Below are 17,051 nucleotides of genomic sequence, written 5' to 3' on the forward strand. Positions count from 1 at the left end.
CGAGTAGAAACGATTTTTGTCAGATAAATTCCAGTACACCCATTTATCACTAATAATGATGAGTATAAATTATGGATTGCAGTGCTATTTTGAACCTCCATCATAAATGTATACTTTGTGTGAGTTTGTGCGATAGAGGATAGTTTTAATGATGTCGGAACACTGATGTTTCACTGAATGTTTTACCCGAGAAAAATAATCAGAAGAACCGCCACTCACGTTAAGGGTCAAATTGTTAAGAGAGTATTAGCAGCAGTGTGAAAATGTCTAGTTTTTCAAGATCTGCCCAGGTAAGCATATTGTCTTACAGTAATAATTTTCAACTTCTTTTACTTATGTCCATGTTTTTCGACGTAAAAATAAACATGTGGAAACGTGGTTAGCCAATTAATTAGCGACTGTCTGCAAATACTGGATATAATTGTAACCTACGGTATACATGTGTATTATCACAAGTCCTTCTTGTAGTTTACACACAGGGTTTAACGTAGTTATGTTCAGAGCGCATAGATCTCTATTGTCTTGCTGTGGATTAGCGCTTGTGGTAATGCTGCGTTGTAATTCAGGCGACCATGAATGAAGGGTTTTACAAGAATTTGCTGTGTATTAGTGTAAATTTGTAGTGTACAGTAAATTTTAAACACATTTAGCCAAGTTATCATTTGTCTTTTTACCACTGTCACATTCCAAAATGTCCTTCATGTAAAGATGATTGCAATAGCTCACTTGAAGTGTTAGGCCCATGTATCAATGCTGAATGAGATTTCTTAAACCCCCAAAATTTGTGGGTTTAAGAAAAGGCCTAATAAGATGACCTTGGGTGACAAGTGATTTTAAAAAGTAATTTTTTTAACATCTCTGTTTTCCCATTTAGCAATGGGCAACATTTGCCCGTTCCTGGTTTCTGATTGATGCAAGGATGCAGCCTCCTGGGAAGATTGCAGCCATGACTTCTATTAGGTTACAGGGAAAACACAAACCTATTTATCATGCGCTGAGTGAGTTTGAGCTGTTACACAACATACCTCATGTTGTGAATGATATTTATATCATTATGCTGAGAGTAAAGCTAGCTCTGGATGATTTTATAGTGAGTTAAAATAGTAGTATTTGTGCATTTTTGTGTCCGTGAGACCTGTCTGTTATTCTGGAAGAGAAGCTCTTCTACTTTATGTGTGTGTGTGTGTATGTATGTGTGTGTGTGTGTGTGTGTGTGTGTGTGTATATAAGAATCAATGTTCGAATGCCTTTGCAGGTGATTGTGGGGACCATGTGGTGATAGTAAACACCAAACACATTGCTTTCTCAGGAAATAAATGGGAACAGAAAGTCTATTCCTCTCACTCAGGGTATGTTTTTATTGAAATTTGTGGCTTTGCCCTGTTTGCTGAACAATCTAATGAATGGCTGTTTATCCCATTTCTGTGTGTTTTCTTTCCCGCCTTTAGTTACCCAGGTAGTTTCAAACAAGTCACTGCTGCCCAGCTGCACCACAAAGACCCAACTGCTGTAAGAATCACTGACCATTACATATTTTTTCCAAACGGAGAAAGAATTTTATAAATTTAGATATTCCAATAAACCTTTGACTGAATTTTTATGTTTTTCCACACTGTTTTCTTGGTGATTAATCTTGCCGTTCTATGTTGGTATTTGTTGACCTTTAGCCCTTCTTACAGATGTGCACCTCGTGCATATATGTACATTTCAGAGAGGAGGGATCAGGAGTTGTTGATTGGAACTGGTGGTGTTTTTTTAGTTTATTCTGAGCTCAGCGTGAGGGATGACAGTTCAAGGATATTTCTAAAAGATTCTCTTGTGTTGCATATTCATGATTTCTTCACCGTTACCAACACAATGATAATTAAATTCCGAATTTGTAGTCACCTACATTCTGCCCTGATGGGTGTGGAGCCAGACATTTGACTTTAAGAAAAGGTTAAAAATAAGTATACTGACAACTTTATTATCGTTTATGCTGACAGTATATACTATTGTTATCGACAGTGGTGGCTGATATGCCATATTTTGTAAAAGAGCTCCTGTCACACAGGCCAAACATGATGCATACTCAGATGTTTAAAGGCCCAGTTGAGTTGTGACCTCTGTCTCTATCTCTCTGGTGCAGAGGGAGAAAACCATCCAAAGAGACAGGCTTAGATGAACTGCCTGGCTTCTGCCATTTGAAAAGTTGCTGTATCTGCCAAACAAAACCCGAGTATCACCACATTTCTTTTCACCAGATTGTGAAGCTGGCCGTGTACGGTATGCTGCCCAGGAATCTGCACCGGCGCACCATGATGCAGCGGCTACACATCTTTCCTGAGGATGTAAGTCAAGAACCTTTTTATCTCTCCCAGCCGGTGATATTGTTAGAGTCATTTTCATTACCACATAGGCAGGAATGAAAGAGTGCAGATCTTAAAAGGTGTTTGTATTTTCATGTCTATATGGATTCAATGACATTGTGGTGCAGATCAGATCGGGTCTGCTGAACACATTAAACACATGTCATGATCATCACAAAGGCCTGAAAAACAAAGCATAACTAGAAATGATGTGTCAGAAAGAAACAATTGCTGCTTCAGACACAAAAGAACTCCATCAGACTACCGGTACATCAAAATTAACAATTCAATGGATTTCTTTGAAGTAGTTTGAACTGTGAATATATCTCGGCTGTCACAGCTCTTAAAGCTCTTTTTTATTTCATTGAACCTTTTGCAGGAGTTGAGGAAGAATATTAGGAGCAGAAAGAGAGTAGATAATTGGATAATTGGAGTCTGGTTGAAATCTGCTAAAGCCCACAGACACTATATTTAATGAAAATCCATGTGAGATCTATATTAGATTTTAAGGCGCATAAAGGTTTGAAAATTGGCCTGACTTTAGATCTTTCCATGCACTTGTTGAGATGCAGGATTCTGGAGAAATATACAAAAAGGTTCTGTAGTTTTGGCAAAGGAGTGCGGCTTTGATGGCGTTGCCTGAATATTAGGTGACTAAAATAATTTCCCTTAACTTCGAGCCATAGTCTTTAAATTGGGGGAGCGAACCTGAGTCGTGTCAGCGTTGCAGCTGATTTTGTCAGTGCAGTTCAAAGACGTGGCCTCTGGCACGCTGCAGCATTACAATTTCACGGGTTCCCGAAATAATGCGAAACATTGCGACGAGAAGCCGTTTCGTCACACCTCGCGGCTTGTAAAGGGACTAAAATGAAATATCTGACCTCAGCAGCCTGCTCACAGATTAGCTAGATGTAATGCTTATCAAATCTATCGTGCTTTCACAGCCGGCAATGAAACAAAATTGGACATTGGGCATAATTGAATGTATGAATAGAGTCAAGGAAGAAAAATCTGATAGCTTTTCAGAATTATAGTTTTTAACATTCGCCTGCTTCAGTTCACAGTGGTGTTTTCAATTATGAAATAAATCTGAATTACAATGACTGGAAAGTAAAATCGGCTCTTTTATTTCTCGTTTTCTCTGTCCCCCCCCTACCCCACACCAACCGCTCCTCAGGAGCTGCCGGACGACATCCGTGCAAACCTAACAGAAGAGCTGCCTCAGCCCCGAGAAATCCCCAGAAAACTCGACGAGTACAGTCAGGAGGAGATGAATGCCTTCCCCAGGCTGTGGACGCCGTATGTAGAGCACACACAAATACAGGCAGAGTCCATAAACACAGGAAGCATGCTGGCGTGACTGTCTATGAAATACGCCTGTACAGGCGGATGAGAACACACTATTTTTGTGCACACACAAACATCATCATCAAGTGACTTCCACATGTTTCAGCAGGGTGACACTGAAATAATGTTCCTCCTCTGACTGAAGAGGTCAACACACCCACTGAGGTGGACATTCTCAGCCATGCTCATGTACAGTTTTGTATATGTGTTAGGAATATTGCATCAAACAATCATCTGACATATACAATTATTGTTGTTTTACATATGTCAGACCTCCATATGTGCAGTTCCATGTTTTGATGCCTTTTATCATGTAGGATGTAGGATTGGGCTTGTATTGACATAGAGCAGCCAGACGGGGGCGATATATTATTACTGCTTAGAGGGTTTTGGTGTAAAGGATTGCCGATCGTGACATATGTATAATGCTGCCATCTGCACCAGTAATTATTATATAATAAAAATCTGTCAGAGACAAACGCATGTTTGTGTTACGTTTGACAGATCAGACTTTAGCGAATGAGCAGCGTGCTTCATCAAAATCGACTCTCAGGAAGTAGCCTACAGTACCAAGAAGTGTCATTTGTTCCGTTTTCTTTCAAATGAAGGATGTTCCTTTCTGCAGAAGTGTGGTGCAAAGTCTCCTGCAGGAGGATCATTATTAGAAGCTCAGTCATTGTAACACACAGGACATTTTCACCATCATCAGCATACAATCAAGAGGGCGCGTCCAGACCCTGTGTGTATGCTTGATGGCACTTTAAAACCCAACAAATCAGACCTGGCCTGAGCATAACATGAATAAAGATGACAGATTATCTCAAAGACTCATCAGATGTCACCTGTTTCTCCCACCACCACATTTAGAGGAGAGAGAGAGGGTCAGCATATGTTTTTCAGCATAATTATATTCATGACTTTCGCAGGGAAGCATTTTTCCATTTGGAGATGAGCCTGACACGGTGACCGGTGGTTTGCCGTCATGATAATGTAGTCCTGTTGTGCGTCTGCGGGGTTAACTGAGAGCAGCCTTTCATCCACCTGCTCAGCCAGGCCCTTATCCATCTTCTAGGTGTTCGTCCAGGTCAAGGTTGCAGATCACGTCGGGACAGACTTAATAAGATGGCTGGTTGTGTATGTGGGCAATATCTAATATTACATTAAGTTTAATTTTGAGGACACCAGTTACAGCCTCTAAACTACTAACTGTTGTATTGTCAAACCAAATTAAACCACAGCCTCCCCGCATGATGTCTGACAGTCTCATAAATTACATGGAACTTCTGCATTTCTCGGCCGCCCGGATCCTGTCGAGCACGTTATTTATTCTGTTTGAGTATTTGTATCATGCCAACGGCTGCCCTTTATATTTCAGACTGTGAGCCATTGACAGATGACAAATGAGTGGTTGGTGGGTGGGCGGGAAAAGTGAAGAAGCAGGCCGTTTCCACCTCGCGACCTTAACCCCAAACGCTCCAGTAGATGAGACTGGTCCATGTCTATTTGGGCAGCAGGAGGAACCTCTGATCTCATTACCCTGGCAACCAAAATCAAAAACTACTTGTGTGGTTCCCTAAAGAGGCCGTTGAGATGATGTTTTGGTGTTTGAAGTGGTGGATTAGTACTTAAATGGGCTATGAAAGTATCTCAATGACTCTCAATCTGTTACTTTTGGACAAAACATTTGGTTTTAAAAATGGTAAAAGCTCTGAATTTAAACATCTCTCTCCCTCTCATGTGCACACATGTGTTGATTTTGGTGTTCGGCTTTGCTGTCGGTGTGGTGATAAATGAGCCACTTCTGTTCCGTCACTGGTCCAATCTTAGCCAATCAGCGCATGTGCTCAGGCCTGTCGCTGTGTGGTCGTCAAGGTCAAACTAATCCTGGTGTATTTAAACGACAGACTTTTGCTTAGTTAGTATCCTTGAAAATTCTACTTCAGCGCACTGTTCATGTGTGTGTCGGTGTGTGTGTATACGCTCTGTAAAGTTTACATCTTGGGGAGGTTGATGAGGTCATACGGTGCAATTGAATCGATGCCCTTTTATTAAATATATAGTTAATATTCTCTCAGAAAACCTTGGAGCAGAAGAGAGAATATTATTGGCTATGCAGACTCATTGGCTCTGTCTCTCACACACCAACACACAGGCTGAGGCAGAAAATCAACATAAACATACTGTTGTAGATGATGGCAGAGCTATTACAATTGAAAACATGTTTGTTTTTTGTATCAAAGTCAGTGAAGCATTTACTGTTCAAAATGGGGGTGGGATGCATGAAGCCATAATGATTTCTGTGGATCTTCACTGCGTCTTGTCAACTGCTTTAGTGCTGTTGGGGTCACAGGGAGGGTATACAAACTGTGGGTTTGGTGCCTTGTTCAAGGGTACCATGGCAGTTCTCTGGGGGTGTATCTGGTTCCTTCCCTACCACCAGAACACCATCTGTGTTGTCTGCACTGGGGCTTGAACCAAGAACCCTCTGCTTCTCAGCCCGGTTCTCAGCAGGCTGAGCTATCAGCTGCCCCCCCCACCCACCCACCCTCCATGACAGTCTGGTCTCATTTAAAAAAGAGAAACGATAAGATCCTTTCTGCTTCCGGGTCTCTCTGCGTCTTTCATGATAAATCGATTCTTATTGCAGACCTCTATGCCTCCTCATACTAATGGTTGGTGCTTTGTCCACAGACCTCAAGACTACAAGATGAAATGAAATCCAGGCTGCCGGACGTGACCGAACCCCCAAGTTTACTCCAGATAAATTCCACCCTGGAAGCTACAGTTGAATTTGTTATAATGGGATACCTGATAGCCCGTTGTGGCTGGATCCAGCCTTTCTGTGGCCGTTGAGATGTGTATAGAAACACACAGAACCAATATTTTCTGTCCCAAAACATAAGAAAGCAGTTAAGATATTTACATGTTGTACACACATTTATATGCCCTGTAAAGATATTTATGGGTAGAGCTTCTGGTCTCATCAATAAGAGAAATTATTGGTTCTTCTATCTGTTGTAACTAATAAACATATTTGTTTGGTTGTAATAAAGTTTTTTCCTTTTTTCATTAAAGTTGAACAAATGGCCTAAAACACTGTTTTGTCAATTACAGATTTATTGATTATAAAAGCAAACAAAATGTGAAATAAATAAATGGTTATCGTAATAAGAGGGGACAGTGGAAACATTCGTTAAAACGACTCGACAAGTTTAAATCCCAAATCCAGCAGGGCAGCTCACAGATTAAATAATCTTTAGTGCTTGTTTGTCAGATGGGAGTGCAGGAGGGGGACAGTTTACACGCACGGTTCAATTTTTTACTGGTGCTGCTGAGAGGTCGCGTAACTGGAGCCAGGCGTCATTCCAGCACGAGGTTGGAACAAAACAGCGCCCCTAGTGTGCAAGACCGATATTGCACCATAATGAACCAACCTGGTGCAGAAGTACAAGACCAAATCTGGGGATCAATATCAATGAAATATCACCGGACAAAATGTAACAACAGCTTGGTTTTCTCTAGAAAATACGCAATAAACGTTGGATAAAACAGATCAAGCCACAAACAAATGTTCAAAGGGCCATGCAGCTTCTCATGTTCAGTCATGACATCAGCTGTGGCAAGTATCTTACCTTTACTGTAACACTGGATGATGATAACATGGATCAGGCACTTTTTGGACCCCCCCTTTATTGAGATTTCACAAAGATATTTACACCTCATGGAGGAAACCGCTGAATGGGGGACAGTGTATATTTGTGGCCATTTTCATTTACAACAGTATAATGGCATGCAAAGCTCAAGCACTTCAGGTGAGTCCGTTCTTCTAATGTCCTCCCTCCTGACCTTCCTCGATGACGACGTCACGTGGGAACCTTCTGGCCACGCCCGGTGACCTCACCTCAGTGTCCTCGGAGTGGGTCGGGGTAGCGGGGTAGCCGCGGCGAGCGTGGACCTGCTGAGGGGGCGGCTGGGGATAGTACTGATAGGGATGGCCACGGTAATAGTCGTCCGGCTCGCTTTCAACCTCTTCCCCGTCCTCTTCTTGGATGTTGTATGTCAGTGGAGCAGGGTTGTAGGGTTGGTAGCCTCCATGAGGCAAGGTTTGGACTGGGGTGGCGGGAATAATCAAGATCAATTTGAGCGTCTAGAGATTAATACAGTCAACAAATAACCACCACCACCGGGGTGAGAGTGGAACAAAGAGAAGGGTGAGCTAAGGTCAGTTATTAGTATAATGAAGCAGTGTGGAGGCAGTGCAATACAAAGAGGTTCTAAAACAAGCTGCAAAAGCAAAGTTCTGAACTACAATCATCAAAAATAAAAAGACTGGGTGAATCAAAAAAGTTAAGGAAATTTACAAGGAAAACATCACTCGTTTCGGAGTTAAAAATTTAGGTTTTAGACTCAGAAAGAGTGGAAGTGATGAACAAAGCCCAGCGCATGGATGCATTTCATCACAATTCAGCTGATTCATCAAGCTCTGAGGGACGAGATCAGCTTTGCAGTGGGGGGGGGGACGCTGCAGAAAAGCATTGTGTGCCGAGAGTCTGCTGACAGATGGCTCTGGCATCAGTGGTGGTGATCATGGCAGCACTGTTACGGGCTTTTGTTTGGCCTTGAGGGAAGTTAAATGGATCCATTTTTGTGTCTCACACTGCCAAATGATGACACAGCCAGATTAGCAACCCAGCTCTGTCAAGATGTTGAAATGGTAGAAATAAAGCCGACCCAAAAAAGATCCAGTTTCAGCTTGTACTTGTACTTGACTGCCTGGTGTTTTGGTAAAACTGTACACCAGACCAAAATCAGACTACAAAGCTGATTTTATTTTGGTTTTATTGTGGTGCCATGCTTCTTTATGAGTTTGCTAATAAAAGAAAAGCAAATTGGGTTTGTTTCATTAAAACAACAGATTTTACAGCACAGCCTTAAAAATGTAATTCTGCAAGGGGGTGGGGGGGGGGGGGGGATGTCTCTTGAGCACCAAAATTAAAAAAGTGAAATCCTGGCTGCAGGGATTAGATGTCAAACACCAGCAGAAGTGATCCATCCCCAGAAATACGGAGGCTTCGGAGGAACAATTTATCAGTTTTCCCCAGTTTCTAGTCTTATATACAGGGCACAGAAGGAGAGATGCAGGTAGATGAACACAGGAGGAGGAGGACGGCTGGAGGATGCTCCTCAGTAATCATTCCCATAATCCTGCTGAACTTCATTCACAAACATGTAGAGAGAGAAAGAAAGAGAAAGAGAGGAGGGGGAGAGAGGGGGGAGGAAGAGACCATGTTAGAACATATCAGGAGGAAACCCATCCCCATCAAACACCACTGACCTCACTGCAGAAGCAGAATCTGCTCCTCAAAACAACCCGGTGTGTGTGTGTGTGCGTGCGTGCGTGCGTGTGTGTGTGTGTGTGTGTGTGCGTGCGTGTGTGCACATGTGTGTTTGTGTGTGACAGCTTTTATCTCCATATCAGCTCTTTGTTTGGAGGGAAACTGTGTCACAACTCAATTTTTCTTTCAATACACACCAAAATACCAATAAAGAGTGGTAACACAGAAAAGAGCTGGAGCACTAGAGGATGAGAACATGCAGGACCATACAGCAAACGCTCATGTGGAGGACAGTCCAGATCCAACACAGTATAAATATCAGCACAATCGAAGACCAGATGTAGTGCGAAAGGACAAATCCATTTATGCTCATGACTGACTCTTTTGTTTAATTTTTATTAGCTCTGAATCTAGAATCTATTGAATTTCCACTACCTGAGATTTCACGACAATAAAACCTCTGAATTAAATTGAAAACTAAATGTAAACTAAATATTTATAGTAAAACCAACATGACCAACCAATGTTAAGAAACATTGGGTGTGTAAATTCTGAGACTCCCATTATTTGACTGCAGGGCACTTAGGAAAATATTTCCCTCTGAATGTTATTTTTGTTTTAGTTACAAGTTCCCAACTTTCTGGGTACAGTGTATTTTGTGCTCTTTGGTCTGCAACTACTCCGGTCATGCCCTGCATCTGGAAGCTGAAATAAATCCAAATAACTGCTAATTGACTGAACAGAGAAAAGCAGCCAAAGTAAAACAGAAGTTGGTCTGGGAAAGTAAACAAAATAGTTTCTTGTAATTGTGAATTTTAGCTTTCACAAAAATAGATATTTTTTCTTCTCTTAAATTCAAAGCATTACTGTCTATCGATATTTAATAGCAGTTAAATTAGTGATCATGGGAGAACATCAATCTAGAATCTTTACCTCCAACATTGTATCCCAGGCAGGAATTCTGATCACAGTATCCTGGTGGTCCGGTTTGTCCCGGTGCACCTTGATTACCTGGTCTCCCTGGTGTTCCAGGGTTACCAGGGCGACCAGGAGGGCCCTGGCTGCCTGCCCGACCTTCACCGGGTGGACCTGCAGAGCCACAGAAAGCAAACATTTGACAAACGGTGAGACCACAAAGGAAGAAAAACAGAGTAAACTAATAATGCCCAGTCAAGGCTCCATCTGTCATCCAGTCATCATCCCATCAATCTTTAAACTCCCTTCCTGCTGCTGACACAGAAACAAAAAAATAACGCTAAATAAATGGATGAGGCTCCTGCCAGAGGAATGTCCAGAGAGCTGGAGCAGCAACGTCAGATAGTAGCCGAGATGCAGCCGAGCAACACTTGTGCTTTTCTGTTTACATGAGAGAAATGGACCTATCAGGACTCGCGCCAGCAGTCAGCACAGATATCAAATCAATATTTTGACTGGAGCTCGATGCGCCAAACTCTCTCCACCACAATTATTTCACAGAGGTGGAAATGATGAAGACGGACAGCTTTTCTCAGCACCTTCCGCTCTCATCAAACTTACTTTTGCATATATTTTCATTTTCAGACGCTTCTCTGATGACAGGCAACTTTCTGGGGAGTTGTGTCAGCTTGTTCGCTGAGTATTGATCGCGCCACAGTAAACAGAAAATCCCAGCACAGACACCGTTTCATAGCACCATCCTCGACCCCACAGAGAGGTGATGGGGAATCAATGCGCTGATTTGCATTCACGGTCCAAAACGGTTTCTTTTTCCCGTTAACAGAGATTTAACAGGAAGTAAAGCTGATCCAAAACGCACCGGGTTGCTTTTTAGATCCTGTTCCGAAAACACTAAAAAGGCAGCATCCAGCGGTGAAGCAACATCAGTAAAAGTTTGTGGTTAGAGAGGATCGCTAATTGCAGTGACATCTGAACACTGATGCTGAAGAAGGTGCCATCAGTTGTTTTAGGTCTTCATGTCTTACCTGGAGGTCCGTGTGGCCCTCGAGGTCCCTGACTCCCAACGCCCGGAGTCCCTCGCTCCCCCTTTTCTCCTGGTAAACCTGGAAACACGTGACATCCAAAGTCACACATCATCCCCGTCACAGTTTAGGGAATAGTGATTATTCTAAGGCTGGAGCTCCAGACTTAGAATAACAGGGAGACGTCCTCTCACTGTCCTGGACCTTGTGACAGGGAGAGGACAGCATCTCTCACTCCTCCTGGCCTCATAAATCACCTCAGGACAGTTCAGATGCATCATGTGAGCCTCTGGAATACCAGGAAGCTTGGAATAAATCTTTCTGTTCCAAAATCAGTGTTACAAGGGATGTTTGATAGAAACAAGGCGGGGTAAATATCTGTGTTTTGGGTTTATTAAAATGTGCAATAGAAGCAGAGTCGTCTCCGCGATGCTGTGCAATGGTGCAGCCGACTGAACTACATAATGTAATCGTTTTATATGCGCTGATGTGAGACAAGGTCTACCATGCTGCCGCTTTTTATAGCTTCTAATAAACTACCTCAGTAAATAGGAAGCGCAGCATGTTTTACCCTTCCTGAAATATAAATGGATTTTCTATGTTTACCACCGAAATTGTGATATGTTCTCTATCTCATGTGAAAGTGAACATGATTTTGTTCCTCGTCGTCAAAACCACACGAGCCATCAAACTTAATGACACCATTATTACAATGGTCATTGAGTTATAATATTACTGATGCTATAGATCTTTAGTAAATTGTGGTCTACTCTGGTCCTTGGTGTCAGTATACGCAACAACAAAGCAACGCTCTGTGTGTGTGTGTGTGTGTGTGTGTGTGTGTGTGTGTGGGAGTGATTGGTTAGCCAGTGGCCCCAGACAATAAATTTTAATGTGGAAAATCAAAAGTCAGAGAGCCACAGAGAAGGTAAGCATCCTGGATGTTTCCCAGCAGATATTTGACTGCAGCAGGCTTCATAAATCTGTGTGTGTAAGTGGTTCAGCGCTGTGGAGTTACATGTTTTTGTGATGATGACTGGGACTCATACTGGCTGGTTCTCTTTTAAGTACTCGTGGAATGACCTCATGGAACCTGCCTGGGTGGATACAACCTTTCTGTGAGTGAGCGTGAAGGTCGAAGCTGGAGGAAAAGTGGCAAACAAACAAGAAGGCTGCAGTTCCAACTGGGGGCCCACAGTCAAAGAGCCTTAATAAAAAGTAAAATGGATCGCTCTGCATTCAGCGATGCATCTCATCTACACTGCAACCGCATTGCTTTCACTAGCTGCTCCCGTAAACATTTAATGAAAACCCCAGAGCTTCATCCGAGAACCGATTTGATGCATATTTATTATTGGGCAGACGTCATAAATTTGTCTTTAAATAAAAGCAAAAGACGAACTGTGACTGTGTGATGGAATCCCAGCTTTGCAGTTCCACTTTTCCATTTTCAAACAGCAGTGGAACAGAGTGAGGACTATTAGTAGCTCAGTAGATCGACGCCTTTTCCCACCTCTGTCTCCTGGTCGTCCGCTCTGCCCATTGGTGCCAGGAAAACCGGGCCTACCAGTGGGGCCCTGCTCACCCGGAGGTCCGGGGGGACCTCTCCGACCTGGCTCACCGGGCGGTCCTGGCACTGTACGGACTGACGCGGAGGACTGAACGGGGATCTGGTTCAATATGGAGTTGTAGCGAGACAAGTGGCCTGCGACAGGAGGCAGAGGAGAGTCGTTAAACCCGAGGAAGCCTTTATAATCTCAGGAGAAACAGAAATGTACCTGAACAGGTGTGTGGGTATAATTCATTACTTACTCTGGATAAGCTGTTCACACACCTGCCGTGCGATGGCGCGCACTGCAGCCTGGGACTGTACATCACCCTGATGAAATGAGGATTTAAGAGCCTGAGGTTAGATAACCACACAGACGACTTCTAAACAGACTTTCTGTGTGAGGAAACACAGACGCACACAAAAGAAGCAAAACTAGTGTCTGACTAATCACTCTTGCTCTGTGCTTGTTTATACCCACTTTATTTCTCTCACTAGTGCTTCTTTAACTGGGTCATAAACTTTGCATAAATGGCTGTATTTCACTGAGCAACAAATCCACTTTTTCAAAAATAAACCTGCGGGATTGTAAAAGTCTGAAGAGCTCCACTTTTTAAATGAACAAATATCTGTTTATTCATGACTGAACCATTAAAAAAATCCAAGAAATTTCAGTGGTTTTACAGATTAGGCTTGCAAACAGGAAGTTGCCATTACAGGAGGTGCTGATTATTTAAACAGGTACAGTAACAATTAAAAGCAATTTGAGAAGTAAAGTGAGGGGGGAAAAGCTGAAATAAGTAGGTTTGCTTCAACTTTGCAAACATAAAGCTTTACCCTCAGAGGTGCTGGGCTGACTACAGTGTCAGTGAAAAAGGCCCAACCTGCTCTGTTGTAAGAGTGAACCACAAGCAATAATTTGATTTGCTTTAAATTAGGTCAAGGGAGAGGACAGAACACACATTGTTGCCAAAAAAATGATTGTGAAGTGCACTGAAGATGAGACTCTTTTCATCTACATATCAAGAATGTAAAAAAAAAATACAATTAAAAAGAAATATATATATATATATAGTAAAAGAAAAGAAAAATATTTCAACAAAAGGTCTAAAAATGGATTTTCTGAAAGAATGATCATGAGTGGTTTGACTTACTCTTTCTCCCTTATCTCCTTTGGTGCCAGCAGGACCCTGAAGCACAGAGGAGCATTCAGAAATAAGCACGCTCATCTTTCCTTTAATGTCTGCACCCAATTACTCTTGTTTCTTTGTGCCTCCTCCTCATACATACACACATATACACTAAGAGTCGGTAAAACCAGACACAATTTACATTTAAAGATGTGATTTTAGTTGGATAAGTCTCTGCTCTTTGCCACAGGCAGATAAGGCAGATGCAAATCTGATCGCAAAATAAAACAAACCTGCGTGCACACAACAGCACGATGCACTGGAAACCACAGGCAAATAAAAGACAGATATTTCCTGGCCAGAAAGCTCTGTGCTGATATGATAAATATCAGCTTGATGCCATTACGGCTTTTGAATAGAAGCTTGTTTATCTTGGGGGATTCGTCCTTGACCACAATTGACTGCCTCGGTGTGTAGTCGTGCAGAGATGCCACAAAGTGTGCAGGTCTGAGGAGCGATTTGCATATCACAGTATAGAGCAACACTGTAGCGCATCACAGACAGCTTGTTCGAACACTGAATTGTGATGCAGATCTCCACATTTAAAGTCAACTCCTTGACCTTCTCCCCTGGACTTCCAGAGTCTATATTGGACAAACAAAGGTCGACCAGTTGAATAGGGAAAGCATGAAAAACCAAATCAAAATGCACCGTCTCCAAAGCAAATATTAGTGCTTTAAAACAACTGCAGAATGTCTGCTCTACCAACGACGCCCTTTATCCAAAATTTTGGTATTTTTATATTTTCCTTTTAACAGAGAAATGAAAAGAAAAACATCTACATGGGCTCCGTGTCAGAATCTGAACAAGAATGTGGATTATCTGTGTAAATGATAAGAGACTATCATTAAATTCTGCACTAGGAAGCACAAAGTCTGAAGCAATTATGCATTTATTAGGATGCTAATTTAGCTAAAAACTCTTTAAATAACACTGCTGCAGAGACCCAGTAAAGCTTTGCAGAAACCGACCCAACAATTGAATATTGAGGTCAAGATTACACTAAAAGTTGAGGATTATGACAAAGAGAACAGAGATCTGACTCTCTTTGTATATGTAGTTGTATATGTGCTCATTCATATGAAATATCTGAGATCAAGATGAGGCCGATGTGATCTTTCACTGATTGAGTGTATATGTTCATATGTGTGTGTGTGTGTGTATGAGAGAGAGCACGAGAGAGAGAGAGAGAGAGAGCAAGAGAGAGAGAGAGAGAGAGAGAGACAGAGACAGAGAGGAGAAGGTGTCAGTTAGTGATTTATAGCTCTTCTTCTCTGAGCCAAACTTTAGTGCTGACCTGCAGGGCTGACCCACCACTTAGATTAGCTGTCACAGATATCTGCTCCTGTTAGCATTATACAAAGTTTAATGCTCTTCTCTGCATGCTTTTCTCTGCTTAGCTTGCGTAATTTGCGCATCTTTTTGGTTTTATTAATTGTTAAATATGCAACCTTCAAAACCTTCACCCACTACATTTATTTTGATGACTATTTCTTGCTCTTCTACACTGCCTTTGTAAAGATTTCCACCCCATTTAGTTAATACCTTGTTGCAGCTTTGGCTGAGTCAGAGTCTAAGAAGTCTAAGCTCACTCACTGGAAGCCCTTGTTCTCCTGGGGACCCTGCTGACCCACCAGGCCCCGCAGCTCCTGGTGCTCCTGGTGCTCCCTAAAAGCAGCCGCAATGAGAACGAAAAGCAGAAATAGAGCTGTGACAAACAGTGACAGAGAATAACAAGCTCATTACTCCAGGAAAAGAGACTTACAATTGGTCCTGGCGGTCCTTGTCGTCCCTGAGGACCAGCGTTACCTGTCAGACCCTGCACGATGCATATGAATAAAACAATTATTTATTAAATATTAGTATTTTTAACCATAGAACTACAGCAGCAGGGGTAGCAGATATGTGCAACTCTGTGGATATGGTTCTACTTTCATACAGACTATATAAAAACAGGCACTTTTAAAATTCAGATCTCTTAAATTTCATATAATAGTATGATATGTAATCTCATGATGAGCGCTTTGGTGTAGCTCAGTATTTATGCCTCATTCATACAAGTCACACAACAGATATTTTGGAAGCTGAACACCTGGAAAACAGCTTCACTGTTTTATTTTTGCACGGATGCACGTGTGCTGGGTGTTTCAGTAAAAAGCTCGACAAACCGCTTCTGATTTCTTGTGATGTTTTCCAGGAATGTTTCCCTCATACAGCCCGTCTAATCCCATAATGGTGACAGAACATTTTTGCAAAGGAAATTCCCAGGTGAAGTTACATCCTAAATGCGCCCCGCAAAAGTAAAAGCCTCAAGCTCGGTTAGCGCTCCTGGGAATATTCACTTTTCAAAAAAGCCAAAGTCTTCTACATCGCTGTCATCCTCTCTGAGCCACTACCGGTACATGACTTTAGAAGCCTCATGAGAGTCACTCTGATGCCACACAGTAAACATTTGCCCTGGCAAAGCCACTAATTTACTTCTCACCAAAACACACGCCTCAAATCTTTACACGAGTTTTACTACGCAAATCAGGAGCAGGACAACATAAAATCCCAAAACAAATAAGTTACAAGTTTCTACCAACATACCAATAGCAGCAAGTATGCAGTAAGCACTGTAAGTTTATTTCACTGATTTCTTTATGATCCTGACATTTAAATTTAAAAACCTTTTTCTCGGAAAAGGTCCATTTGAACTGAGTCAAACGTCTGCATTGATTTCTGAAACAGTTATTTCCATGTAGCTTCTATTGATAAGAGAGATACACTTATTTTATTGTATTTTTACAAAGGGCTGCATGGTAAACCTGGAGACACAAGCTGAATTTTGATGAGAAGAGCACCTCCTCAGTGCTGGATAATTCATAAGCGGCAGGAGGGTCACATGTTTCCATGAGCCAGGATGTGAAGAAAATAGGGTCTTTTCACAGTTTCATCACACATATATTGCATAGATAAAATTAATGACATAACTAAGAGTTATAGTTCTACTTAACTCAGACACACAGACAGACCAGGTAACCACATAACAATCAAACATTTGATTTTTACAATAAAGTTACACAAATGTTTTCAGAATAGCATTCGAAAACTTTCAAATGAAACCTAATGACAATACCACAACAACACAATGCACATATATTTCCAAACAAGTGCAGTCAGGGTGCTGTCTTACCCTAACACCTGGGGGGCCATCCCTCCCAGGGGAACCTGGACCTCCAGGGAGACCCTAAGCAAAACACAATTAGGTTTATTTTCACAAAACAGATTAGAGGGCACAAAAAGTACAGCAAGTCACAGCAAATACAGAAAAGAAAATGAGA

General features: G+C 42.0%; 2 protein-coding genes across 7 annotated transcripts in view; one reads left to right on the top strand and one right to left on the bottom strand.

Annotated features, from left to right (window-relative positions):
- Positions 1–52: 52 nt before the first annotated feature.
- On the top strand, positions 53–6,789 carry mrpl13 (mitochondrial ribosomal protein L13). Of its 3 annotated transcripts, none has more exons than XM_029838424.1 (7): positions 53–290; positions 875–1,090; positions 1,231–1,349; positions 1,449–1,509; positions 2,244–2,330; positions 3,526–3,647; positions 6,387–6,789. In XM_029838424.1, exons 1-7 carry the CDS (start codon positions 264–266, stop codon positions 6,409–6,411), a joined length of 657 nt encoding a protein of 218 aa, XP_029694284.1. In that variant the 5' UTR covers positions 53–263; the 3' UTR covers positions 6,412–6,789. The 3 variants fall into 3 exon arrangements, with proteins under 3 accessions (XP_029694284.1, XP_011603810.1, XP_003966044.1); XM_011605508.2 differs by having other exon boundaries at positions 68–290; positions 875–998; positions 1,310–1,349; XM_003965995.3 differs by having other exon boundaries at positions 133–290; positions 875–998; positions 1,256–1,349.
- Positions 6,790–6,794: 5 nt separating this feature from the next.
- The window catches only part of col14a1a (collagen, type XIV, alpha 1a), a 63,871-nt gene continuing 53,614 nt past the window's right edge, over positions 6,795–17,051 (bottom strand). For 3 of the 4 annotated variants that reach the window (XM_011605511.2, XM_011605509.2, XM_029838422.1), the window contains 9 exons: positions 16,904–16,957; positions 15,494–15,547; positions 15,325–15,396; positions 13,693–13,728; positions 12,802–12,868; positions 12,503–12,694; positions 10,993–11,070; positions 9,965–10,120; positions 6,795–8,908 (listed from right to left, as the gene is read on the bottom strand). In XM_011605511.2, coding sequence (XP_011603813.2) covers positions 8,880–8,908; positions 9,965–10,120; positions 10,993–11,070; positions 12,503–12,694; positions 12,802–12,868; positions 13,693–13,728; positions 15,325–15,396; positions 15,494–15,547; positions 16,904–16,957 — 738 coding nt within the window. In that variant the 3' untranslated portion in view covers positions 6,795–8,879. The remainder of the gene's footprint in view (positions 8,909–9,964; positions 10,121–10,992; positions 11,071–12,502; positions 12,695–12,801; positions 12,869–13,692; positions 13,729–15,324; positions 15,397–15,493; positions 15,548–16,903; positions 16,958–17,051) is intronic. The other variant, XM_029838423.1, reaches the window with a different exon arrangement.

This window comes from Takifugu rubripes, chromosome 7 (assembly GCF_901000725.2).
Source record: "Takifugu rubripes chromosome 7, fTakRub1.2, whole genome shotgun sequence".
In the NCBI taxonomy this organism is placed as follows: domain Eukaryota; kingdom Metazoa; phylum Chordata; class Actinopteri; order Tetraodontiformes; family Tetraodontidae; genus Takifugu; species Takifugu rubripes.

Excerpts from the sequence above, each read along its gene's own strand:
- mrpl13 (XM_029838424.1), top strand. The coding sequence starts at position 264 with ATGTCTAGTTTTTCAAGATCTGCCCAG. Across the intron at positions 291-874 it reads GTTTTTCAAGATCTGCCCAG|CAATGGGCAACATTTGCCCG; the intron begins GTAAGCATATTG and ends TTTCCCATTTAG. Across the intron at positions 3,648-6,386 it reads TTCCCCAGGCTGTGGACGCC|ACCTCAAGACTACAAGATGA; the intron begins GTATGTAGAGCA and ends CTTTGTCCACAG.